Genomic DNA, 24,921 nt, shown 5'->3' with positions numbered 1-24,921 from the left:
TGTCTAATTGAGGTCAGGTGTTAATGCCATTCCACTGAGCTCTGACAATTGGGGTGCATGAAGTGAGAATAGAACCTAACAGCTGTCTTACACTGGCTCTTTAAAATGCCACTATTGAAACACTAATTCCCCTCATTGCTGTTATTTAGAACAGTATAGAGTGTGGGGTCAATGTACAGTTGAGGACTGTGTTGTGCTGAATGACATTTTTCGATTTGATCAGATTATTCCTCTGGACTGGTCACTAAGGCTGGGCTCATACTGTCTTCTTGATGTCTTTGCATTGTTATATTTTAAGTCCTAAGTGTTTTTTTCCCCACCATCTTTCCAACTGGAAACTGATTGGATCTGTATGTAGTTGGGTACAGAATGCAATTCTGTATATGATCCTCTACTTGGTTCAATCTACTCTGCTATCTCAATCTTCAGGAGTTTCCTGTATGTTGGAAGCTTGAGATCGTAGATAGACTTCTGTCTAGAAGTTGGGAGCAGAATGAAATTTGACCATAAAGCTGGCTTTAGCAAAGTCTAGCTATTTTTAGAAAATTGAATGCCAGGCAGTTACTGTGAATATCTGAAATCGTTTACTCCTCGATCTGCTTTACAAAAGGAAAATGGGTGCAGAAAAAGTCCTAGTTGGCTTGGTTGGACTTCATCATTACTTCCAGACCTCATTTAAAAAGGTGCAGATCTAAATCTGCCTTCCTCCGCCTCAGAAACCTGATGTGTTTAGGTCAAAACTAGTGGGGGCTCAAATGCTCATCTTTATCCTTGACACTGACAAAAGCCTCTTCTGTGGGAGGTTGGGGATCAGCGCAGCCAGAACTGTGAGCAAAGGGACAGGTTTCCACTGAAGATGAATTGGATACCTGTAGAACATGAAAAGGTAGCATTTTTTATTTTGTTTTAAAGCAAACTAGAGGTAAAAAGACAGATTTTAGAATTGAACTATCTGAGGACAAAGTTTAAAAAAAAGGCAGGTTCAGGTTAAGTGTTCTATTTCTGCCACACAGTATTTAATGGGTACGTTTTAAGGATCAAATGGGTTAATGTAGTCATTGATGCATATTAGCTAATAGAATTTGGTTAGCCAGCAGAAGCTGCTCAGTCATACTTCCTAGCTGCAGTGGACTCTTACCAGTGGTGGGTACTGGTATTCATGGGCACTTGCTGGATTGATCTCTGCCAATGTCTGAACATCTGCATCTCTTGAATTCACCAGCCTTAGAAAGAGCTCAGCTTGACCTGCCTGGGAGAGGGTAAATGGTACTGTTATCTGAATCTGGAGTAGACCCAGTCCCAACCCTCTGCACTCACCTGGGGAATCTCATTCAGCTGGACAAGGCTGAGGTTAGAGTTAGGAGGAAGGACCCTAAGGGGGAGGCGCCAACGGCCACTAAGCATATGCTTATCTTGGTCAAATAGCAATAGTGAGGCCCAAGCCTTTGGTTGTGGTGCCCATGTAACTCCCTGCCAGGCCTGTAGTTCACAGATCAAAGATACCAATGCTGATGGAGGCAACCTGTATAACAATCAAAGCCATGTTGTAAGACTAAAGTATCTTCCTAGGGATTTTATAGGACTCAGCTCTCAGGGGCCGGGAGCCCTCATGTACAGATTAAATAGCATGAGGCGAGGCCTTTATGCCCGACACCTACTGACCTGGGTACAGGCTGCCTGCTTGCAAGGATGGCACAGTTGCCCATAGGTCCAGGAGCTGATGATAGTGGCGGTAGGCAAAGGGCTGGAGGCAATATTGTGGTCCCTCCTATATCCTGTCCATCCTGGGTCAAGCTTGTCATTAGCTGCACCCAAACCCAAGAAGCATCAAGGCCCCGCAGGAAGTCATAGAAAATGACAAGGCCAGCCCTGCAGAATACAAATCTCAGTACAAAAACACCAAATGCCTCCCCCCAGCCAGTACTCCAACTCTGGATGGCTAATGTGGGTCCCGTTAAATGTCTATAGTGGCTGAGTTTAATAGGCTGTAAAGGAGAGAGCATATCTCACCCAGGATCATAGGGTGCAGGGCCTAGAACATCAGATGCAGGTAGGAAGAAGTGACGATCCAGACTTAAGTTCCTTGTCATGGTCCCATTAAGTATCTGCTGTGGACAAGAGTTCAACCATAGAGAACTGCAAATTGCCCATGCTCCCCAAACTGCATGTCAGGATTGCCAGCCTTCAACCCAGTTTCTGCCAACTTCCTCACAGACGTTGAAGTGCCACGGAAGTTCTGGACATTTATGGAACTTGTAAGTGGTGACATTGGGGGTGCAACTGGTGGAAGGAGGAGGGAGTTATCACCCCTTCTACTCAGGTGTGACCAGAGATCAGGGAGTTGATACTCCCTGGGTCCTAGAAACAGAAAAAAGTTGGCTTGAGCTGGAGGAAGCCTTAAACTGGGGAATATAGGGTCATATACCAAAGACACAAGGATAGGCGCATAGACACAAACCGATGATACAGACAAGGACTCATTCTCCAGGCATTCACCCCTACCCCTGGGCTGGGTTCCCTGGGATGGGCTAGGGAGGAGTTGGGTTTTCACTGACCCCAGGGTGCCAGACTCAGGCCCTTCTTCTGCAAGGTCCGGATCTCTGCCTCCAGAAGCCGGTTTTCGGCTTCCACTACTAGAAGCTCTTCAGAGGTGGCACTTGCTTTTTCTGAGATGCATTAAAGTGACATGTCATCCTTTATGTAGTTCTCCATCGTTAGGTTTTCTGCACAAGTCTGGATTTGTCAGCTGGCTCCCATACTACTGGTGCGCTCCCTCACACCCTTTTCTCCTCCCAAGTCTAGGACCTCGGTGTGGAAAGGCCCTGTAGGCTAGTCCCTTCTGTTCACCTTTGCGGTTCTGCGACCGCCGCAACTCCAGGGCTGACGCCTCCACTTGCAGCTGCCAAATTTTGTCCAGAACTCCGGGGTCCCGGCCTCCACCGCGCACGTAGGCCTCACGTAGAGCCCTAGCAAGTAGGCGGCAGAATGCAGTCTTTCCAGACTGAAGAGCCTTCCGCTCCTACCGCCTCCCCCCCATAACCCTTGCTCCGGGACCTCACCGGATCTGGGCGGCCAGCGTTCCCGGATTGGCAGGTAGCGGAGGGCAACAGAACTCAGCCTCCTTGAGAGAGTCCCTCTGGATGCTGGCACGGGGAGATGAATGATGTCACGGACCAGCGCCCAAGGCTCCGTCCCACCCGCGCTCCCGCACGGCTCCGGAGAGAGCCTCACCTGGGCTGCGACTGGAGCGCAAGGATGCGCGCCCCCAGCATCTGCAGAGCGCCGCGCGTCCGGCCGGCCTCTGCCCTGAGTTCGCGGAGCTGGCGCTCCAGGCCGAATGGCGCGGATAATCCCGCCCTGGGTCCCGCTACGCCAAGGAGGCGCCGTTTTAGTTCTGAGGGAGACAGGGCTGAGTCAGGGTGAGCGCTCGCACAGCGGGAAGGCCCAGCGTCCACGCCACCCTACCTCTCACCCTCGCCGCGGCGCTCCAGAGCCCGGCTTTGCGCTTCAGTCTCCGCCACGCGCTTGGCGCGGATTCCCTGCAATGCCCGTAGCCTCTCGCCAGGGCTCCCTGCAGCCTGGGAGGTGGGACCCTCAGTTGCCCAGGGACTCTTTTCCCGTAGCGACAGCCTCAGCAATTGCACCTGCAGGTAACGGGACCCGCTATCCCTGAACTGGGTGATCTCCCGCAAGCATTATCTACAGATAATGAAATTTCTAGCTATGTTTGATGTAGGTAGTTGTGTACCTCCTCTGTCAACATCTTTAGAGCTGATTTGCTGGCCTCCTGCTCTGAACGGCTCAGTTGTTCTTGTGTCACAATCTGGGGACAGGGAGACTCCTGAGAATACTGTTTGCTGGAAAACCTAGCCCCAGTCATACATAGGCGACCCTTACCGTGGAGCCCCGCTGTTCCATGGCTACTGAAGATTGTGTTCCATGTGCCACCTCCGGAGTTAGCCGACCAATGCAGAATCGCTGGGTATGGGTAGCCAACAAAGCCCAGGAGCGGAAAACCATATCACAGAACTCACAGGTCAGAAATCCCGACTCCCCAGAGTAATCGGCCATGGGATGTGTTCCCTTCCTGAAACCAGAGGATGTGGCAAAGGAGCTGAGAAAGAACAGAGAGGAAAGCCAACTCTATTACATCTCCAAGACCTTCAAATTTATGTTTATGTTTGGGGAGGTGTCCAAGCTCCCTGGGCTGCAAGAACAGGCCTAGGCATGCCAGGAGGATCTATGCACCTTGCCAACTTTGGGAGGAGCCCCACTTGAGCAAGTGTCACCCAGTCTGTTCCACCCATTGCATGAGTTTGGCCAAGTCTGTGGCAGCAGCTTCGATTTCCTTGCCTATAGAAAAGACAGCCCCTCTTCGCCTAACTGGGCCTTTATCACTTTGGTCATTTCATGGCCTGACAGGGAAGTGTTTGTATCACTGCTGTTCTCTGAAGTAGACAGAATTCAAGTGAGTGCTTGCGATTCTCCACTGCAGGGAACACTTGAAGCTAGTTTTCCTTAGTGGGAAGGAACTTTACTCCATCTTGCTACCCCACCCTCACCCCCGTCAATCACTGTCAACTGCTGCATCTCCAGTCATTTTCAGTCACTTGTCCGGACTGCAGGCAGCACGGGCTCCTTCACAGTCCACCTTCCTGGTCTTCATCGTGCAGTGGATAGATAGTCTGATACATTCACCTCCGTCTTTCCTCTGGCTGAGCCCACACTACACTTCCTTTTTGAACATTGCACTCAAGCTTATATATTACTCATTTCCCTGTCTTATCAAGGAATGATACTGATTTGTATCTAGTAGGGACAACCAAAGGATGCTGGTTCCAAATGTTAAATTTCTAGTCCATAAAACTTTGTTCTAAAACTACTTCACTGGCCACTGGCCAGCCACGGTTCATTCACTCCCCATGTCCTCAGTTCTTATTAAGTAGGAAAACCAAGTCATAAAGTCCCCAAACCCATGCATACTGGTAAATCCTGGGCACTAAAAAAATTCTTTCAGGAAAGAAAATGTAGTTTCTTTATTATGAATAATTTATTGCACAGGTTCTTCTGCATCAAGAGTTTTTGCTGAAAGGAAAAGTAATTCAGGTGGTGAATTCAGTTTTCTCCCAAAACCTCTAAAAGTATTTCCCCTAAAAAAAGAATCATTCTCTAATTTTAAAGAAAATATATTTCTTACACAAGACAATCCAAACTGATGCAAAATATTTATTCCACGTTAGTTATTTTATGCAGTAGTTTTTCCCCTCAACAGACTTGTGATAACCACATCTTTTAAATCTGTAAATAATGTTATCAAAATAATCTTAATCTTTGAAATCTCACAAAAATTCATATTTTACAATCCACCCTGAATATCAAGGCTGCAAGAATAACATTTCCTATATCCAAATATTTTACAGCTGTACCCAAAAAAGAAAAAAAAACAAAACAAAAAATAAAACAAAAAAAAAAAAAAAAACAAACAAACAACCACATATGCTTGGTTAAGGGCTAAGTTACCCGAGCAGCCAAAAAATAAAATAAAATATCCAAATTATTAGCATTAATTTAATACAATTATAACTTCAATAGTCACTTTGTCATTGACAATGATTGCTTGAGCACAGGGGTGAGTGCCCAAGGGCTGGAGGAGAAGCTGTGAGCAGAGCAGCTGTGGAGCGGGGCCACGCCGCCCGCATCTCTGCACAGCCAGCTTCCACTTGTGCACGGCCCACAGGTACTGTGTGTGTGCTTAAAAAATTCCACCACACAAATGTCTCTCTATTAAGCAGATAACAGAGAACAAAACAAAGCTAAGCAAGACAATTGCTCTCTCTTTGGGATGTGATTATTTCCCTTGTGCATGAAGTATTCCACAACGTAAGAAAAGGAAAAGAACACTTTATATTCTCTAACACAAAGCTGAGCTCATGGGGCAGGTCAACGGTGAGCACTTAGTCTTCACTTCCAGGCGTCGTCATCCGATGTCTCGCTGCTGCTGGTTTCTGTGTCGGAGTCTTCACACTCGGGATTCATAGTGCTTCTCCAAGGAGAGAACAGGGTGGAACTGCGGCTCAACAGGAAGCCGTTCTTTCCAAATCCATTTCTTCGTAGCTATGCAGGAGAGAGAGAAAATAAAACCCTTCAATGACTATACTGGCCCATGAAGATGGAAGGAACTGCAGAGAGTGGAGGGGAATCCCAAAAGATCTAACATCTCTTCAATCTTTTCAAACAGCCTGCACACACTGCCCTGTGGTGGTACTGTGTTCCCCCAAATATTGTGCACCCTAATAAATTTACCTGGGGTCAGAGACAGAATAGCCACTAGATACAAAGGCTAGAAAATGATGGCACTCACACCTTTAATCCCAGCATTCCAGAGGTAGAAATCCCTCTGGATCTCCGTGAGTTCAAGGCCACATTGGAAACGGCCAGGCATAGTGACTCATGCCTTTAATCCCAGAAAGCAAGCCTTTAATCCCAGGGAGTGATGGCAGAAAGCAGAAAGGTATATAAGGCGCGAGGACCAGAAACTAGCAGCATTTGGCTGGTTAAGCTTTCAGGCTTTGGAGCAGCAGTTCAGCTAAGAGCCATTGGGATGAGGACTCAGAGGCCTCCAGTCTGAGGAAACAAGATCAGCTGAGAAGTTGGCCAGGTGAGGTTAGCTGTGGCTTGTTCTGTCTGTCTGATCTTCCAGGGTTCATCCCAATACCTGGCTCAGGTTTGATTTTATTAATAAGACTCTTTAAGATTCCTGCTACACTGTCCCATTATGAGAATCTCCAGTATCATTTATGCTTTAAAGATTATTATTATTATTGGATTTTTTTCAGAGTTTCTCTGTGTAACCACCCTGGCTGTCCTGGAACTCACAGAGATCCGCCTGGCTCTTCCTCCCAAGTGCTGGAATTAAAGGCGTGTGCCACTGCTGCCTGGCCAAGATTTTTATTTTTTTTTGTGTGTGGTATCCATGGAAGCCAGAGACCTCAAATCCTTTTGGAGTTACACGTGGTTGTGAACCAACATGGCTGCCAAGAATCCAACTCAGGTCCTATGAAGAGCTGGGTATCTTCTTGACCGCCAGGCATCTTTTCCCAGCCCATTATCTATGCTGTAGAGGATATGCGAATGAGGGCTGTAGAAATTTCATGTCTTTTGTTCATTTTGGTATTGAAAACCCAGGATCTAGTGTTTTACTCAGCAAGAATCCAAGCATCAACTGAGTCAATTTACATGAGCCTGTTGGTTACCTTGCTCTGGTCAGAGGACCAGAAGGACAGGGATGGTTTTCAGAGCACAGTCTTGTGGTTCTGGTAAGAGTTTTGAGCTGTGAGCAAGGAACCTGTTACTTAGTTTCTAAATCTGCTCACTGGCCTGGCCTCTGTCTTCTGAGATTCCTATTGTATAGGCAGTCTGACACCCACTGCTCAATTTTAGAGTTTCCTGGGCAGCTTCAGTAGGACATGGCTGTAATCTTAGCAACTTTGAGGCAGAGGCAGGAGGATTGCTGTAGGTTCAAAGTAGCTTGGTCTACATTCCAAACTACCAGGATTACATAATGAGAACCTGTTTTTTGTTTTAATTTTTTATTTTATGTTCATTGGTGTTTTGCCCTTATGTAGGTCTGCGTGAAGGTTTCGGATGTCCTGGAACTGGAGTTACAGACAGGTGTGGGCTGCCATGTGGGTGCTGGGAATTGAATCCAGGTCCTCTGGAAGAGCAGCCAGTGCTGAGCCATCTCTGCAACCCGGTTTTTGTTTTTGTTTTTTTTGAGACAGGGTTTCCCTGTGTAGGTAGCCCTGGGTGTCCTGAAACTCAATGTAGACCTGGCTGGAATTAAAGCCATGCACCATCACCACACGAGTGACAGGGTAGGAGACTGACTCTTAAGCAGTTAGCTCAGTGTCAGAGATGGTTCACTCAGGGCTGAGTGCCTGCCTACCTGTTCTGTTCTCATGTGGAACTCCTTGAGCTCATCCTCTGTGAGTGGAAGGCAACTCTCATCATTTTCAGGATATTCCTGCCATCCCATTGCTTTTAATAACCTGGAGAAGGCAAAAAGACAGGAAAGTAAACATGGTGCTGGTAAGCTTGACCACGCAGCCTTACTAGCACCTGTGGAAAATGACTGCCCAAGGCCAATGGATGTTACAGAAGGAATTTTGTCTTCTCCCTAGTAGATTAAGTTACTCAGTTGTTCATATCTAAATGGAGGCTCTTCACGGTTAAAGGGAAAATGACCTATTAAAAGAGTAGAAACAGAAGATAAGATGGTACAACAAAACAAAACAAAACCAAAACCTTGCTACAAGGAAGGCTTTCATAGATACAAACGGAGAAGGAGCAAGAAGTTAATTTTTGTTCCTTGTGAACAAACTGCATACCTCTCTGGGCTCCACAGCTCTTTCAATTTTGTGGCTTTGTGGAGCTCTCACATAACCTCACTAAACCCTGAAGCTCCTCCAGACCAGTGGTTTTCAACCTGTGGGGTACAACCCCTTTGGGAGGTCAAAAGACCCTTTGACAAGGGTCACATACCAGATACCCGACACATCAGATATTTATATTATTATTCCTATAAGTAGCAAAATTACAGCTATGAAGTACTTACAAAAATAATTTTATGGCTGGGGGTCACCACAACATGAGGAACTGTATTAAAGGTCCACAGTGTTAGGAAGGTCGAGAACCACAAGCTTCCTGTGAGAAGTACTGCCGTACTTGGCAGGTCTGCTACATGGCTGTAGAAGGCAGATTATTCTGCCTATATACAAGGCCTTCAGTTAAAACAGTCGGTCCGTATACACGATTCTGTGGCTTCTCAAATTCCTTTTAAAGAGGTTTTACAGTAACTGCTGGGTGGGGCCAACAACACACCCGTGGAAAATCTTCTCTGCCCTGACTACATCCCTAAAACTGAAGTCTAAATTAAACTTCACAAATACAATGGGGATTGTGGAAAAAAGGACAAAATCCAAGAGAAGGCCCAGTGGGCAAATGGCTAACTTGGGGCCAGGACTGATCTCAAGGTCACATCTCTCAAGTTTTAAGTATGTCTAAGGGTCTTCTACACCATACATTTATCCTCACCTGTGCTCTGCTTCCAGAGAGTGAGATAGGACTTCCCCTTCTTCTACAATGGGTAGAGAAAGACCGTTCTGAAGACAACCTTGTTCTCCATTTTCCTTTGGTTCAGGTGTGTGGCTGCCCTCCAACTGGAATAAGAACAAGATGGACAGACTTGGTTCAATGATCATTTGTGGCAAGATAAGCAACCAGCCCAACTGAGAAGTTAGAACAGTGTTTCCCAGAGCACATCTTCCCCTCACCAACACAAGTTTTTCTCACTTCAAAACCAAGACCTGCTGTGCCAATAAACTAACTGGAGAGTCAGAAGATCCAGAACACACAATGCTGAAGCTGTGTATGTGTGTGGGCTTCAACACAAAATCACCAAAGATAAGCAGGAGAGATCTCACACAGGTTTTAAGTAAGGCAGTGACTATTAGACAAAGCAACACATAACACATGAACAATACTTAACTAGACTTCATTGAAAACAAGTTTTTCTCTGTTAAAGACACCATTTAGAAAATGATACAGCATGGCAGCATATGCCTGTAATTCTAGGATTGAGGAGGCAGAGGCATCAAAATCAACAATTCCAAGCAAGACCCAGCACCGCCCCTACATACACACACAGATAAAAAAAAAATAGATGGGGAGGAAGTATTGTGAAAACCTTGTATGATACACAAAGAGCACTTAAAATTCAACATTAAGATAATTAACAATTTAATTCAGAAGGACCTGGGAGTAGGTGCACATTTTTAATCCCATCACTTGGGACACAGAATGCCTTCACTCTCTAAGCCATCTCATCAGCCTCCAAGACTACTTTTGGAGGAAAAATTTAAGAGATAGCAATTATAAGCTCCTCAAAATATAAATGGCATACATGGCAACCCCCACTTTGCTTCTTAGCATCGTACATCATTCTTACTAAATCCTATGAATTAATGTAAAATGCTTCATGTTCAAATGTTCCTTCCAATAAAACCACACATGAAAGTATCAAGGCCAGGCTGGGCCAGGGGGTGCATACCTTTGATTTCAGCGCTCAGGTGGCAGAGGCAGATGGATCCCTAGGAGTTTGAGGCCAATCAGGGATACATAGTGAGACCCTGTCTCAAAGAAACAAAAAAAAGAGACAGTGAGATGGTTCAGTGGGTAAACGACACTTGATGCCTGAAACCTGAGTAGTTTCCGGCCTCCACTAGTGGACTGTGGCACATGGCCATACCCACCTGGATTTTAAAAAAAAGTTATAAAAGAAAGGAAACAGGGCTGGAGAGATGGCTCAGTGGTTAAGAGCACTGGCTGCTCTTCCAGAGGTCTTGAGTTCAATTCCCAGCAACCACATGGTGGCTCACAACCATCTGTAATGAGATCTGGCACATAGGCAGAACACTGTATACATAATACACAATAAATAAATCTTAAAAAAAAAAAAAAAAAGAAAAGAAAAGAAAGGAAACAAATAAAAAACCACCTGTAACTAGCTGGTGGTGGTGCATGACTTCAGTTCCAGCATTCAGGAGGCAGAGGTAGGTGGATCTCTTAGTTTGAGGCCAGCCTGGGCTACAGAGAGTTCCAGGACAGTCAGGACTACACAGGGATTGAAAACAAACAAAACAAAACAAAACAAAACAAAACATAACAAACAAACAAGAAAGGCCCCATGTATAACAAACAAACCAACCCCAAACAGAGTACAACAGAACAATCCCTACTCTTACCCCCTCCAGCTTGTCACAGTCTCTGCTTTCTGAGCAGTCTCCATTTCGTTCATCCTTCAGAGTCTTCAGGAACTCACTCTTCCTGTCCGTGGTTCGGCGAGTCAATTTGGTCAGGCGAGAGGAGGTGATCTCAATGGGAGGGGTAGTACTAGAGGGACTCTGGGCAAACACCACAAACAGATTGCTCTTAACAGTAAAGGGCAAAAACTAGGAATCCCCGAGTCACTTTCTATACCATATTGATTCTGAACTTTTGCTTGAATAAACAGGGCTGGAGATAAGCTCAGTGGTTGAGAACACTGGCCATTCTTCCAAAGGACCCAGGTTCAATTCCCAGAACCAATGACGCAGCTCACAACATTCTGTAACTCCAGGAATCTGAGACATACATGAAGGCAAGGCACCCACATATATAAAACAACAAAAACTCCCCCCACACCAGCTCATTTAAAAACACTAATACAGACTCCTGATTATCTCATACACCTATTTTAATCCTTCCACAGAAACTGGGGAGGTCCAACCTTGGTTTATTGAAGCACTCTCACCACCCAGTTACTGTGTACTTGACAACTATGAGCGTCGTTAAAGAAGCAACTGTCAGAAAAGCGCAGTTACAGCAGAAATGGTGTCTGTTGTAACTACACCACACATTGCACAAACACTACAAATCAATGGAAAGGTCTAAGGGTGTGTGTGTGTGTGTGTGTGTGTGTGTGTGTGTGTGTGGTGTGTAAAGATCCCATTGTACAGCCCAGGCTGGCCAGGAACTTAAAATAATGCTCTTGCCTCAGGCTGTGCTGTGATTTAGGCATTTAATACCACATATTGCTCCAAAATGACAACTTACACAAAATTATTCTTTTACAATTTTTAAGAAATAGTTAGGCTCAGCACTTCAGAGCACTAGCTGCCCTTCCGCAGGACTTGTGTTTGGTTCCCAGTACCCATGGCAACTTAAAACTGTCTGTAACTCTAGAACCGGTGGTTCTGACACCCTCTTCTATGTATACATACATATACATCCAGGTAAAATAGAGGGATAAGCAGGAGGATCAGATGTTGAAGATTGTCCTCAAAGTCACTATGGGCTACATAAAATCCTGTCTTCTTAAAAAGAAAAAAAGAGGGGCTGGAGAAAAGGCTCAGTGGTTAGGATCACTGACTGCTCTTCCAGAGGACCTGGGTTCAGTTCCCAGCACCCACATGGCAGCTCACAACAGTTCCAAGGGAACTGACATCCATGGCAAAACACCAATGCACATAAAATAAATACATAAAAGAAAAAGGAAAAAGGGCAATATTTGAAAAGGCTGCCCTATAATTATCCTCACTCACCTCTTTGGGAGAGTTCAGAACTATACCAGCAGCTAGTACCACTGGTTTAGTAACAGAAATTGGATTGGTAAAAGCAGATTCCCGGCTAGAGGAAAGGGATCCTGATTTGTGTTCCATTCTGTTAGCTTTCCATGCGTTGGGCTATATGGGAATAAAGAAAAATGTCAGTCAAAAGCAGCACACAGGAACTTAGCTTGCAAAATCATAAGAAAGTGAGAAATGTTAATGTGGGAATATAAATTACCAGAGCTTACCTGTCAACATGAATGAAACCTTTCTGAGCTTAGGCAGATGGGGAACAGATAGGCCATGAGCTGTGTGTGGGTAGGTTTAACAGCTTTCTTTATGGTGCTAGTTCTCAAAGCATTTAATTGCACAAAAAGGAGAATTTCCACTCATTTACAACCCGACCTCTGTAATTTTGTTTGTATGTGTTGTTAACTTCCACAAAGCACCTCAGAAAAAATGTAGTTTTCTAGAGATTTTGATAGTAACAGGAAAGTTCCATGCTAGGATGTATATTGCAAATGGCACACAGTCCTTGTTTAAATCCAGAGGCCCTTTTTTGGCTCGGTTTGGGGAGGTCTGGCCATGGTCCCAACCATAACAACATAGTACAGTTGGAATACTCCATTATTTTAGTCAACCGCACGGTCTGAAGAGATCAAAGAAGATGATACAGGTCAACAGAAAGGATAAAAGTAATTGCAAAACTATTTATTCTCCAACAATGAAACAGAAGTATGAGATCTACATGAAAAAGGAAGAGCCTGAATGAGAAGAATTCCTTCCCATGATGTATTTTTGGATGCAGGTTGTCCAGATGACAGAACAGTTTTAGGAAGAAAACACACTGGACAGCTTATCTACCACACATCAGGGGGTTGCCATAATGTTACTTTTACTTTTTTTTAAAGACAGTGTTTCTGTGTAGCTCTGGCTGTCCTGGAACTCAAGAGATCTGTGTGCTTCTGCCTCCCAAGTGCTGGGATTAAAGGCATGAGCCAGCACCACCCAGTTCTTTTTTATAGTTTATTTATTTAATGTATATGAATAATCTACCAGTATGGATAGATTTACATCAGAGGGCATCAGATTGCACTAGATGGTAGTAAGCCACCCACCATGTGTTTTTGGGAATTGAACTCAGGACCTCTGGAAGAAGAGACAGTGCTCTTAACTGCTGAGTCATCTCTCCAGCTCTGCTGCCTAGTTCTTTTTTAAACAATTACTTTTATTGGTTTGTGTCTGCACAAGGGTGTTGGATCCACTCCAACTGGAGGGAGTTACAAGTTGTTGTCAACCACCTCCTATGGGTGACAGGAGCAGAACGTGGGTCGTCTGCAAAAGCAGTATTTGCTCTTAACCACAGAGCCTTCTTGCCAACACCCATATTCTTTAATTCTTAAGACAACTACGTACAATGATTATGTTTATTTTTACTGAGGACACTAGAGTTATGCAGTTTGAGTTCTAGAATTAGAAACAAGCCACCATGTCCAGTATCTCCTACTTTTTATTATATGATCACATAGCAGAAGTATTTTCTCTCCATCTTATACTACCATTATTTTACTGTCAAACATACAATTGCAAGTTAGTGATCAGCTATTGTGGACTCATAGTTGCTAACACTTAGTTTCCTCATATTTGCATTTAATCTATTCTATAAAACAGCTGTTTTATAAATAAAACTTTTACCCTTATATTAAAATTTTCAAAATACATTAGAGAATGATAAATTGCTCATTACTAAACTTTTCTAAATCTGATTCCTTTCCAGTACACATTCATTCTCTATGTTCAGTTTATATCTCCAGAATTCCTATCAGTCGTTACAATGGGCATAGTCTTCTAGGCTCAGTATTATCCTAACTTTTAAAAAATAATAGTTTCATTGCTTTTGTATGTATGCGTTCATGTACATGTACATGGAATTCAGGATAACTGGTGGGAGTCAGTTTTCTCCTTGCACAACATGGGTCCCAGGGATTAAACTCAGGTTCTCAGGCTTGATGGCAAGTGCCTTTACCCACACTCAGCCAGACCATTCTGTTATCGTTTCCTTTTAGAAAACAGTAACCATTCAGTTTCAACTGCTCAAATTATGTAAATATGTAAGGCTGCCTCTATTCACTCTTTCCATACTGAAGGTCTTTCTTCTCCATTGCTTCCCACATTAATCACTTGCTTTCACTCTGAATATGGCATTTCCTGACTCCATTTTGGGGCTAATGACAAAATGTGCCTGCACGCTCCCCCACATGCACCTTTGCATGTGGGCAAATGAGTATGTAAGTGGAAGCTCAAAATCAACACTGTGAGCTACCCTGGATCACTCCTTACCTTCATTCAGTGAACTCAAGTTTGCTGTTATAGTTAGTCCAGCTAGCTAGCTTGCTCAGGAGACCCTAGAGATCACCACTTTTTGAGCACTGGAACTATAGGTAGGCTATTAAGTGTACTTCAACTTATTTGAGACAGACCTAATGATTGACTGCTGAGAATATGTATGCTGTATCCTTTGGATGAAATATTCTCTTGACATATGTAAAGTACATTTGGGCGATGGGGTAGTTTACCTGAGGTTTCTTTGATTTTAACTTTTTTTTTTCTTAAAAAATTTATTCATTTCTTATTATGTATATAGTATTCTGCCTGCATGTATGCCTGCAAGCCAGAAGAGGGCACCAGCTCTTATTACAGATGGTTATGAGCCAGCATGCGGTTCCTGGGGATTGAACTCAGGACCTCTAGAAGAGCAGCCAGTGCTCTTACCCTCTGAGCCATCTCTCCAGCCCCTTGATTTTAACTTTAATAAGCTATCTAGAGATGAAAACCTGGTATTGAAAAATCACCCTCTTTCCAGCATTTCTGGAGGACTGTTGTCATCCTCACGTCATCATCATCCAGTTTCTCAAAGAGGGTTCTGGGATCTACTCCATCTTTTTTGGTGTAGCTAAAAGATAGGGATGGAGGAATTTTGTGCTCTTTTTTGAAAAATAGGCTACCAATGTGAGCTCTGGGAGTTTGGGAACCACTAACCCAAAGCTTTTGCCTATGAATTCCTTCTACAATGGTTGCTAGACAAGATGCTTTATTAGGATGCACTAACCTAGTCTATGCTATTGAATGTGCATTATTTGCCATGATTTCCTCTTTAAAAGGATGTACATAACAAAGACAGGCAGATCTCTGAGTTCGAGGTCAGTCTGGTCCACAGAGCAAGTTCCAGAGGGCTACACAGAGAAACCTTGTCTCCAAAAAATAAAAATGAAATAAAAAGATCAATCTAAAAAGGCATACATAAGCCTAGCATGGTGCTGCACACCTTTAATCCCAGCACTGGGGGAGGCAGAGGCACACAGATGTCTGAGTTTGAGGCCAGCCTGGTCTACAAAGGGACTTCCAGGACAGCCAAAGTTACACAGAGAAACCTTGTCTCAAAAGAACCCAAAAATAAATAAGTAAAAAAATAAATATTAACATGTATAGGTGTATAGACCCACAGACAGACAGACACAGACACACACTTTCTTGTCCTGCTGGGGGTCAAATGCCATAAAATAATCTTTTTGATCTTTTCATAAAACCCTTCAAGATGACCAGAGAAACCTAGTGTGAGGCTACTGAGCTGGAGGGAGCTTGAAGATCACCAAATCCCACACTTAGCTGAGGACTGGAATGCCTGCATACCCGTCCTGCCAAAGATCTATTCAGCCTTGGCACTTCAAAGGACAAGAAACTGGTTCCCTCCTGACAGCTGTGACTCCGGAAGCTGATTCTTCTTGGTTTTCACTGATTAGGTCTAGATCCAGAAAACGTATGTGCTCCCTCGCTCGGTTCCAGGAAAGCATCCCTCTGCAAACTGGGGACCATCTCTCCAGAGGCATTTCAAGCGGCATGGCCCCAAAGCCGCTGGCTGTTCCTTATGAGGTCAGTTTTTAGGCACCTAATCAAGCCTGGAAGCAGAGTTGGCCATGGTGACCTTCATTCATCTTGGCTTCCTCCTGTTCCTGATGACAGTAGTCATGAGGCATGGCCACTGCTATTCTGAAAGGTGAGGACAAACGGACTGGAGCTCTGAGGGCTGGAGACAGCTTTCTTCTGGGGCTCGTTCCTCAGAGCACACTAACATGTCTTGGTCTCTCTGACATTAAACAGCCCCCTACTCTCTATCAGGCTTTCTTTGACAAACTTCTCAACTTCCAGTCACATTGTCTGGCTGTCACCCTTGCCCTGTCTGCCCAGAAGCCACAGCCGATCCATTTGGATCATTCTTTTCCGGTTTCCATAACGGTGCCCTGTCCTGTTTCCTGTTTGACATTTCTTCTCACTCACTCCATCCTCTGCTTCCCTTTTGACATTGCCGTCCTCTAGGGCACCGACCTTAGTCATCTGCTTGCCACCATCTATTTGAGGGGTTCCTTTCCTCCATTTGGGATTTTTGTCTCCTCCCACCCTCATTTGGAGCTAGAGACTGGACCCAAACTTGGTAACGATTAGAAAGTCTTTTTTGTGGCGTGCATTGCTACTGTATTCTTGAACTTCTCATACAGCCCAGACTGGTACAACTGTTTTCTCCAAGTGTTCTGCCAGTAGGCATGTGCCCGAGGGACACAGCTGGTGGTAACGCAGGGAAGAAAGAACCCCAGGAACTGGCAGAGAGAGTTGTGAGCCGCCATTCTGGTGCCAGGAACTGAACCTGGGTCCTAATGTGAGAGCAGCCAGTGCTCTGAACCACTCTCTTCAGCTAGGGCTTTAAAATATTGACCCCACTGCCTCCTGGATTTTGGGATTATAGGTATACAAAACCGTTTTGCTATGAAATCTTTATAAATTCTTTACTTTTGTTTTTTGATGCAGGGTTTCTCTGTATAGCCCTGGCTGGCCTTAAACTAGATCCACCTGCCTCTGCCTCCACCTCCCTAGTACAGGAATTAAAGGCATGTTTAAACTACTGCCCAGCTTTATAAATTCTTAAGGATGGGTAAAATGTAAAGTGTGCTTGCCATGTTGGTAATAAGCACTGTTTACATTGGCATTTACTGTATGCCAGTTAAGTACTTCACAGAATGTCAGCTACTTCTCACTGAAAAATTAAAGGTTGAACATTACCGCATCCACTGTGTATCCATCCGAATCTCTACTGTGTATCTAAAATCCCAGGTGTCAAATCCCTCGGAACTGAAGCTGCAGGTGGTTGTGAGCCACCCCAATTGAGGTGCTCGGGACAGAACAAGGTTCTTCTTGAACATCAACAAGTGTTCTTAACAGTCCCTAGACTGTCTCATTGTAACCTTTACCCTTCTCATTTGAATGTATTGTTTTTCTTATACAGCAGAAGAATAAATGTCCTAAATATTCTACAAAGATAACTGCTGCAGGGTGGATGAGATTGCCTCAGCAGGTGAAGGCACTTACAGTCAAGCCTGACAACCTGAGTTCAATCTCCAGGATCCACATGGGGGAAGGAGAGAACTCTTGACAAGATCTTGTCATTGGACCTTCACAAGTACCATGGAATGCAAGCACTCACACACACATGCACACAATAAATAAATAAATAAATAAATAAATAAATAAATAAATAAATAAATAAATAAGTAAAATAAAATAAAAGCAGTAACAATAAAAAGGGTACTATCAAGCCAGGTGGTGGTGGTGCATGACTTTAATCCCAGCAGTCGGGAGGCAGAGGCAGGCAAATCTCTGTGAGTTCGAGGCCAGCCTGATCTACAGAGCAAGATTCAGGACAGTCAGAACTCTTACAGAGAGAAACCCTGTCTCAAAAAACCAAGGGAGGAAAGAAGGTAACTATCTGTTTAGATTTAAAATAACCCTAAAAGCCCGTATGTAGATGACTTGGTCCCCAGTGATAGGAAAGTGTTATATGGTCGTGAATGTGTTATCAGTTTCCTGGATTCTTTTTGTGTCATCTCTTTCTGACCACCACAAGGTAAAAAGACTTTCTCTACAACTCTGAAAAACTGCCCATGATGTACTCATATGAAACAGACTACCGTCCTCGAATGGCTTCTCTCTGCAGTACTGGGGATTACATCGAGAGCCCTGCATGTAAGAGGTGAAGACTAGCCCTGAGCAGTACCCCAGTCCTTCACAGGCATTTAAAGTTGCACCAATGACTGCTGCCTAAAGATTTCTTTACTTCTTCACTTCATTTGACTTTACTACCATCTACATTGCAGGGTCTTGTCATGCAGCTTAGCTGGCCTCAAATCCACCACCGTCTACCTGGCTCAAATGCAGGTATGAGCCATTAAACCTGCTACTTTGTATCTCTTAAGGCCTCAAGTCACCAAAAGTCTTCTAGTTGCAAACAGGAAAAACTTATCTTGGAGACAAGGTACACTTGTCTGACCTGGAACTCACAACCCGTCCTTTAATTCAACAATTATCTGCTACCTATGTTTCTAGAGTGCTGGGATAAAAGGTGTGCAACATAACATGTGGCCTGATCCAAGTCATTGTCCTCAACTTGCCAGCAGCCAAGTGACAAAGGACTGAGAAGCATTGTTGCTATTGTAAACATAGCTCTCGGGATTTCTGTGATAATTTTTTTTCTATGTATGATTTGTAATTTCTTGATAGTATTTAACTGTGTCAACTAAAGTTTTTTCCCCATACCTTACTGTCTATCCTCTTGCCTAGATAATCTGATCTATTGTAAAAGAAACAATCGTTTTTACTGTAGTAAGCACTCTGTCATGGGACTAGGTAGAGTTGTTGGTTAAGCTGTTGGTTGCCCAAGTAGTGTCAACACCAGAGTTTGGATCCCTAGCACCCAAGAAAACATGTATGTAAATGCAGTACAGATGTGGTAGGCCCCCTGTAATTCAAGCACCCAGCAGGAAGACACATAAAATCCTAAGGCAAGCTAGTTATACTAACTCAATCAGCAACCTCTAAATTGAGTTGTTTGATGTTAACCACATGCCTCCTACATATAAATACACATAAATACATGCATGCACAACATACAAAAATATACAGTTTTTAAAAAGACAGGCTCCCAGTCTTAATATTTACCTTAAAATGCTACTGAGAGTATTAACATGGCCCAGTCACCACCCACCCTAGTGTTTGCTGGTCCTAGAACTTCTGTAATCATCACTTCTTCGATGTCAAACATTCTCCAAACTCTGCTTATCTACCACACTCCAAAGACCCTTGAAATTTTTTGTTTCTTTAAGTAAAACCTTGATGGATGACCACAGTCTACACTGGTCTTGCTTTTATGGACTATATTTAATAATTAATTTAATTAAAATGTATTTAAGAGTCTTAAAAAATGTGCTGTTTAATTCCAACCTGTACTACTATATCCAGCCATTACAGCACCAAGAGCATAAGAGATACTTTGTACTGCTCTTTTTTTTTTTTTTTTTTGGTTTTTCGAGACAGGGTTTCTCTGTGTAGCTTTGCCCCTTTCCTGGAACTCACTTGGTAGCCCAGGCTGGCCTCCAACTCACAGAGATCCACCTGCCTCTGCCTCCCGAGTGCTGGGATTAAAGGCGTGTGCCACCAGCGCCCGGCCTTTGTACTGCTCTTAATGAGCAAGCACATCCAATGTGCAGAATGGAAAGTGAACTGCTGCTCACTAGGGTTTGCTCTCAGTAAGCAGCACATTTCACTTCAATCAGTACAGCAATTATGTGGTTTAGTTAAGTGTGCTTCTTAGAAATAAGAGTATTTCTAGCCTTAAGGCTACATCAAGAGGAGGAAAATAAATTGATGTGATGAGTGCGGCAACTGGGGAGACCCAGTGCTATGCAATGATGGAGGTGGAAGGCCTGTTCAGATGTTTAGACACAGAAGATGGCATAGCCTCATTAGAGATTTCTTCCTAGCTAAGAGAAAAAAGGGCCAATAGAATATACTTATGGGCCAAGCATAGTGGTGAACACCTTTTATCCTAGCACTCAGGAGGTAGAGGCAGGCAGATCTCTGGAGGCCAGTCTGATCTATAAGAGTGAGATTCAGGATAACCAGGGCTACACAGAGAACCTTGCCTTAAAAAACAAATAATAGAAACAAAAAGCAGGATGGGGGCCTGGAGAGATGGCACAGCAGATAATATGACTAGGTGGTCTTCAAAAGGAGCTCAGTTCCCAGAACCATTTAGGTGGCTCACAACTGTCTATAATTCCAGCTCCAGGAGATCTAGTGCCTCTGGACTCCCAGGGCACCTGAACTTACATGGACATACATATCAGCACATAATTTAAAAAAAAATAAAAATAGACCTTTACCACTGACTGCTGACAGGTATGATTCCTTATAGCCTAAGTGCTGGGATTAAAGGTGTGCACCAACATGCTGGACTTGTTTTTATACTTTTAAAGGGATGAAAAATTAGCAGCAGCAGTAGTCGTAATAGACAACAAAAGCTAGAGCAGACTAAAACATTCATGTGTGGCTCTTCAGCAAAAAAGATTTACTGTGCCGGGGTGGGGTGGGGTGGTCGGGGTGGTAGTGGTGGGTGGTGGCACACGCCTTTAATCTCAGCACTCAAGAGGTTGAGGCAGGTGGATTTCTGTGAGTTCAAGGCCAACCTGGTTTACAGACTGAGTTCTAAGACAGGCTCCAAAGCTACAGAGAAACCCTTTTCTTGAAAAACCAAGTTTGAAGCCACTGAACAAATTTAGGAGTGGAATGATACACTCTCTATCCCTACCCCAAGACACTCCATGGAGTCTTTTGTTATGTTGCCCAGACCTTGAACTCTTACGATCAACTGATTTTTCTGCACCAGCCTCTTGTGTAGCTGGTGCTACAGGTGTGTGTCAATGTATCCAACTATTTAAGGATTATCATTTTAGCGGGTCTGTGAAATATGGAGATTAAAAAAATAGAAGGGTATATGACTTAGTGACAAAGTCCCATCATGAGGTGATGGCGCACACCTTTAATCTGCACTTGGGAGGCAGAGGCAGGTGGTTCTCTGAGTTAGGACAGGCTGGTATGCAGAGTTAGTTCGAGGACTACACCGAGAAACCCTGTCTTGAAAAACAAAAAAGAGATAAAGTCCTAAACATTCTGTAACTGCTTGGCTGAAGGGAATCAGGGAAGGTAGATAAAGAATATGAGGGGCTGGGCAGTAGTAGTGCCTTCCTTTAATCCTAGCACTTGGTATGCAGAGCCAGCCTGGTCTACAAAGTAAGTTTTAGGACAGCCAAGGCTACAAAAAGAAATCCTGTTTTTTGAAACACACACACACACACACACACACACACACACACACACACACACACACACAAAGTCAGAAGGAAGCTGCAGGCAATGTATTCAATGTGATTGATCAGACAGATGTTAATACTATTAAAGGAATAACAGGGTCATGGCATTTTATCAGAGGAATAGAAAAGTAACTAAGGGCTGGAGAGATGGCTCAGAGATAAAGAGCACTGGCTGCTTTCCCAGAGGTCCTGAGTCCAATTCTCAACAACTACATGGTGGTTCCCAACCATCTGTAATGAGATCTGATGCCCTCTTCTGGCCTGTAGACATACATGCAGGCAGAACACTGTATACATAATAAATAAATAAAAGGAAATAATAAGGAACAAGCTTACAAAATGAAGGTAGTGAGTTGGCACTGGCAGACTGGCAATTTGAGTATAGTTCTATACATGTAACAGGCACTGAATAATTTGTCAGAAATTACAAATATATTAAATGGAGTATGACTTATCAAACCTGTTTTTCAAAGTTCCTACTTACCTTAGAGGGAGGTGGTGCAGGCTTAGGAACCAAGTTCTTATAGACACTTGGGACCATGGTTGACACTTTGTTCCCATTTGCCTGGTGGGATCCTGATGAGGTGAATGCAGCAGAGAAGGCAGCAGCAGGATCCTCTTTGGAAACTTTTTTGATGACTAGCATCTTTGAGGGTTGCTTGGCACTAGGTGGATTTTCTGTGAAATATAAGAGTGGAGACACAAAAGAATGTCACATTTGATAATTAACACAAAACAGTTTAAACAACAGCCTTACCTTCAACATAGGTGATGAAGTTGAGACCAGGGGACAACTATTTCCTTGTGTTTATTTAACAACTACTCTGAAAAATGATACAATGGGTGGAGAGGTAGTCCAGCTGGTGAAGTGCTTCCCACGCAAGCACGAGTATATGAGGTTTAAAAACCAAACAAGCAGAAATCAGGCACACATGCTTGTGATCTTAGCATTGGAAAGATAGGTGAATTGAATCCCTAGGATTCTCTTGCCTGCCAGCCTAGCACACTAGGCCAATGAGACAGTGTTTTAAAAACAAGGTATATGGCTCGTGAAAAACACCACCCAAGGTTGACCAAGTCTTGCCTTTGTATGTGCATGCATGTGCTCATTGTCCCCCAGGAAAAAATTTTTTAAATTTAAAAATTTAAAAATTTAAAAATTTTTTAAAAAAAAAATTTTTTTTTTAAGATGCATGAGTGTTTTGCCTGCATTTCGCATGCATGCCTAGTACCTGTGGAGCCCAGAGGAGGATGCCAGATACCCTGGTGTTACAGATGGTTGTGAGCTGCCACAAGAGTGCTGGGAATCAGAGCCTGGACCTCTAGAAGAGCAGCCAGTATTGTTAAACACTCAACCATCTCTCCAGCCCCCTAATTTGTAGTCAAGGTCTTACTATGTAGCTTTCGAAAGCCTGGAAACTCTCTACAAAGTCTAGGCTGTCTTCAAACTCAGAGACCCAGCTGTCTTTGTTTCCCAAGTGCTGGAATGAAAGGTCTAGCCATTATTATTATTTTTTTAAATAACATTTGTTAACTGTACAGAAAAAGGAAGCATATGAATCACGAAGTTTATAAACCAGTCTTGAATCAGAAAGATTAGCAGTCTAGTCCTTAGAAGGGTTTAGCTTGTAAGATAGATAGGATGATCAGTCAGGTACAACCAAGTAAGAATGTATGCTAGTCATGAAGGCAGAGGTAGGTGGATCTCTGTGGTGGAGCATACTTTTAATTTAAAGGCAGAGGCAGGTGAATCTTGTTGAATTCAAGGCCCAGAAGGGCCACACTGTAAAACCCAGTTTCAAAAAACCACCACTAACAAAAATTATGAGAGCCAATGAGATGGCTCAGTACATACTGCACTAGCAGAAGATCTGAGCTCAGTTCACTGGACCCCCATCACCTGTAATTCTAGTTCCAGGGGAGTCTAACATCCTCATCTGGACTTCCTAAGCCACCTGAATACATTACACACACAGACATACACCTCTCTCCTAAAAATAAACAAATCTTTAAACTCCCAAACAAGCAAAGTGGTGGCGGCGCATGGCTTTAATCCCAGCATTTGGGAGGCAGAGACAGGCGGATTTCTGTGAGTTTGAGGCCAGCCTGGTCTACAGAGGGAGATCCAGGACAGGCACCAAATCTACACAGAGAAACCCTGTCTGGGAAAACAACAACAACAAAACAAAACACACACACACACACACACACACACACACACACACACACACACACACCCCTCCTAAACAAACAAATCAAGCTAAAACTACCAGAAAACCCACCAAACAACAAAAACTCAAGTCTCAATTAGGATCCAACAAGCTTTCAATGGTTACACAATTATTATGCTTGGATAGTTTATGGAGATAGACTATTCTCTTTGTGAATGTTTAGTGAAGAGCTAACAAGTGTTAGCTACTCTAGGCAAAAAGATGAGAAACAAGAACTAAATTAAGAACAAAAACAAAAACAAAAAAAGGAGGAAGAATATTTATTAGTCTACTCAGAATAACAATTTCAGGGTTGGAGAGATGACTCAGGGGTTCAGAGCACTGGCTGCTCTTCCAGAGGTCCTGAGTTCAATTCCCAGAAACCACATGGAGGCTCACAACCATCTGTAATGAGATCTGGTGCCCTCTTCTGGTGAAGGCATGCATGCAGCCAGAACATTGTATACACAATATATAAATGTTTTTTCTCCTGGGAGCTGAGGACGGAACCCAGGGCCCAGAACTCATGGCCTAGCGCTCTACCACTGAGCTAAATCCCCAACCCAACAATAGATAAATCTTTAAACAAACAAACATACATACAAACAAACAAACGCTATGCTTTTAAGATTGCAAAAATCTACCTACCCCACACTCCAGAAGGGGTCCCAATAGGTCTGCATGGCTGATTCTGTTTGCCAGCTTCTGGATTCAAAGAAGGCTAGATTTAAAAAAAAAAGGGGGGGGTAGGGGAGAAGATTATGAATGGTTGATAGATACAGAAAGCTCATCACTTTGGAATTTTCCACAAAGTATCCGTCACCAAGGAAACTATCAAAAAATTATAAATTATCAGCTCCAACTAATTTAACAATATATTAAAAAGGTAAATTATGCTGAAATCTGAAATCAACACACTATGTTACTTGTAACTTGAGTTTTATTTCCTTTGTCATAGGATTTCTTATACACATAGACATATATAAAGCACAAATACGCGGTTTCTTGAACTGTAGCCATGAGATTGGATTCTCCAGAAGAGCTGCCAAAGTCAAGCTCAGATCAAGAAAAACGGGCCATACAATCCAGAAGAGAATTTGACATTGCTGCTGCCACTGTTGCTGTTATAACAATAGTGCACACCGCTGCTACTGTTTCTGGAATTACCATTTCATAATTGCTTACTACAGCTAGCACAGTTGAGACCCTGGCAACAAAAGTAGCTACTACAGTTAGTTAATCTTTCATTGGGTATGATAAATTTAATTCAGTAGTTATATACATCTTGATTGGCTTTGAAAATTATAAATT

The 24,921-nt window shown here is 43.5% G+C and overlaps 2 protein-coding genes across 9 annotated transcripts in view; both read right to left on the bottom strand.

The window, feature by feature from the left end:
* Window positions 1-564: 564 nt before the first annotated feature.
* Ccdc17 (coiled-coil domain containing 17) lies at window positions 565-4,853 on the bottom strand. 2 transcript variants are annotated; one of them, XM_037202846.1, is made up of 13 exons: window positions 3,898-4,853; window positions 3,749-3,823; window positions 3,473-3,644; window positions 3,232-3,394; window positions 3,060-3,143; window positions 2,848-2,966; window positions 2,556-2,666; window positions 2,213-2,358; window positions 2,011-2,108; window positions 1,663-1,869; window positions 1,318-1,522; window positions 1,139-1,249; window positions 565-869 (listed from the first exon to the last, which is right to left on the bottom strand). In XM_037202846.1, the coding sequence occupies exons 1-13, from the start codon at window positions 4,069-4,071 to the stop codon at window positions 741-743; spliced, it is 1,794 nt and encodes a 597-aa protein (XP_037058741.1). In that variant the 5' UTR covers window positions 4,072-4,853; the 3' UTR covers window positions 565-740. The 2 variants fall into 2 exon arrangements, with proteins under 2 accessions (XP_037058741.1, XP_037058742.1); XM_037202847.1 differs by having other exon boundaries at window positions 2,011-2,105.
* Window positions 4,854-5,031: 178 nt separating this feature from the next.
* Window positions 5,032-24,921, bottom strand: part of Gpbp1l1 (GC-rich promoter binding protein 1 like 1) — a 49,559-nt gene continuing 29,669 nt past the window's right edge. For 5 of the 7 annotated variants that reach the window (XM_028889610.2, XM_028889591.2, XM_028889583.2 and 2 more), the window contains 7 exons: window positions 24,259-24,331; window positions 21,885-22,078; window positions 12,141-12,281; window positions 10,803-10,961; window positions 9,094-9,218; window positions 7,946-8,048; window positions 5,032-6,114 (listed from right to left, as the gene is read on the bottom strand). In XM_028889610.2, coding sequence (XP_028745443.1) covers window positions 5,962-6,114; window positions 7,946-8,048; window positions 9,094-9,218; window positions 10,803-10,961; window positions 12,141-12,281; window positions 21,885-22,078; window positions 24,259-24,331 — 948 coding nt within the window. In that variant the 3' untranslated portion in view covers window positions 5,032-5,961. The remainder of the gene's footprint in view (window positions 6,115-7,945; window positions 8,049-9,093; window positions 9,219-10,802; window positions 10,962-12,140; window positions 12,282-21,884; window positions 22,079-24,258; window positions 24,332-24,921) is intronic. The other 2 variants (XM_028889605.2, XM_028889628.2) reach the window with 2 other exon arrangements.

Source organism: Peromyscus leucopus, chromosome 2 (genome assembly GCF_004664715.2).
Source record: "Peromyscus leucopus breed LL Stock chromosome 2, UCI_PerLeu_2.1, whole genome shotgun sequence".
NCBI classification, from domain to species: Eukaryota; Metazoa; Chordata; class Mammalia; order Rodentia; family Cricetidae; genus Peromyscus; species Peromyscus leucopus.
The sequence above is the reverse complement of the archived record's forward strand: the minus strand, read 5'-3'. Positions and strand labels throughout refer to the sequence as shown.

What these genes read in the sequence shown, in the direction of transcription:
- Ccdc17 (XM_037202846.1), bottom strand. Translation starts at nt 4,071, where the DNA reads ATGGCCGATTACTCTGGGGAGTCGGGATTTCTGACCTGTGAGTTCTGT. An exon ending in ACGCTGGCCGCCCAGATCCG is followed by an intron (nt 2,967 to 3,059) that starts GTGAGGTCCCGG and finishes CCTACTTGCTAG; the next exon opens with GGCTCTACGTGAGGCCTACG. An exon ending in TCCGTGGCACTTCAACGTCT is followed by an intron (nt 2,109 to 2,212) that starts GTGAGGAAGTTG and finishes TCTTGTCCACAG; the next exon opens with CAGATACTTAATGGGACCAT.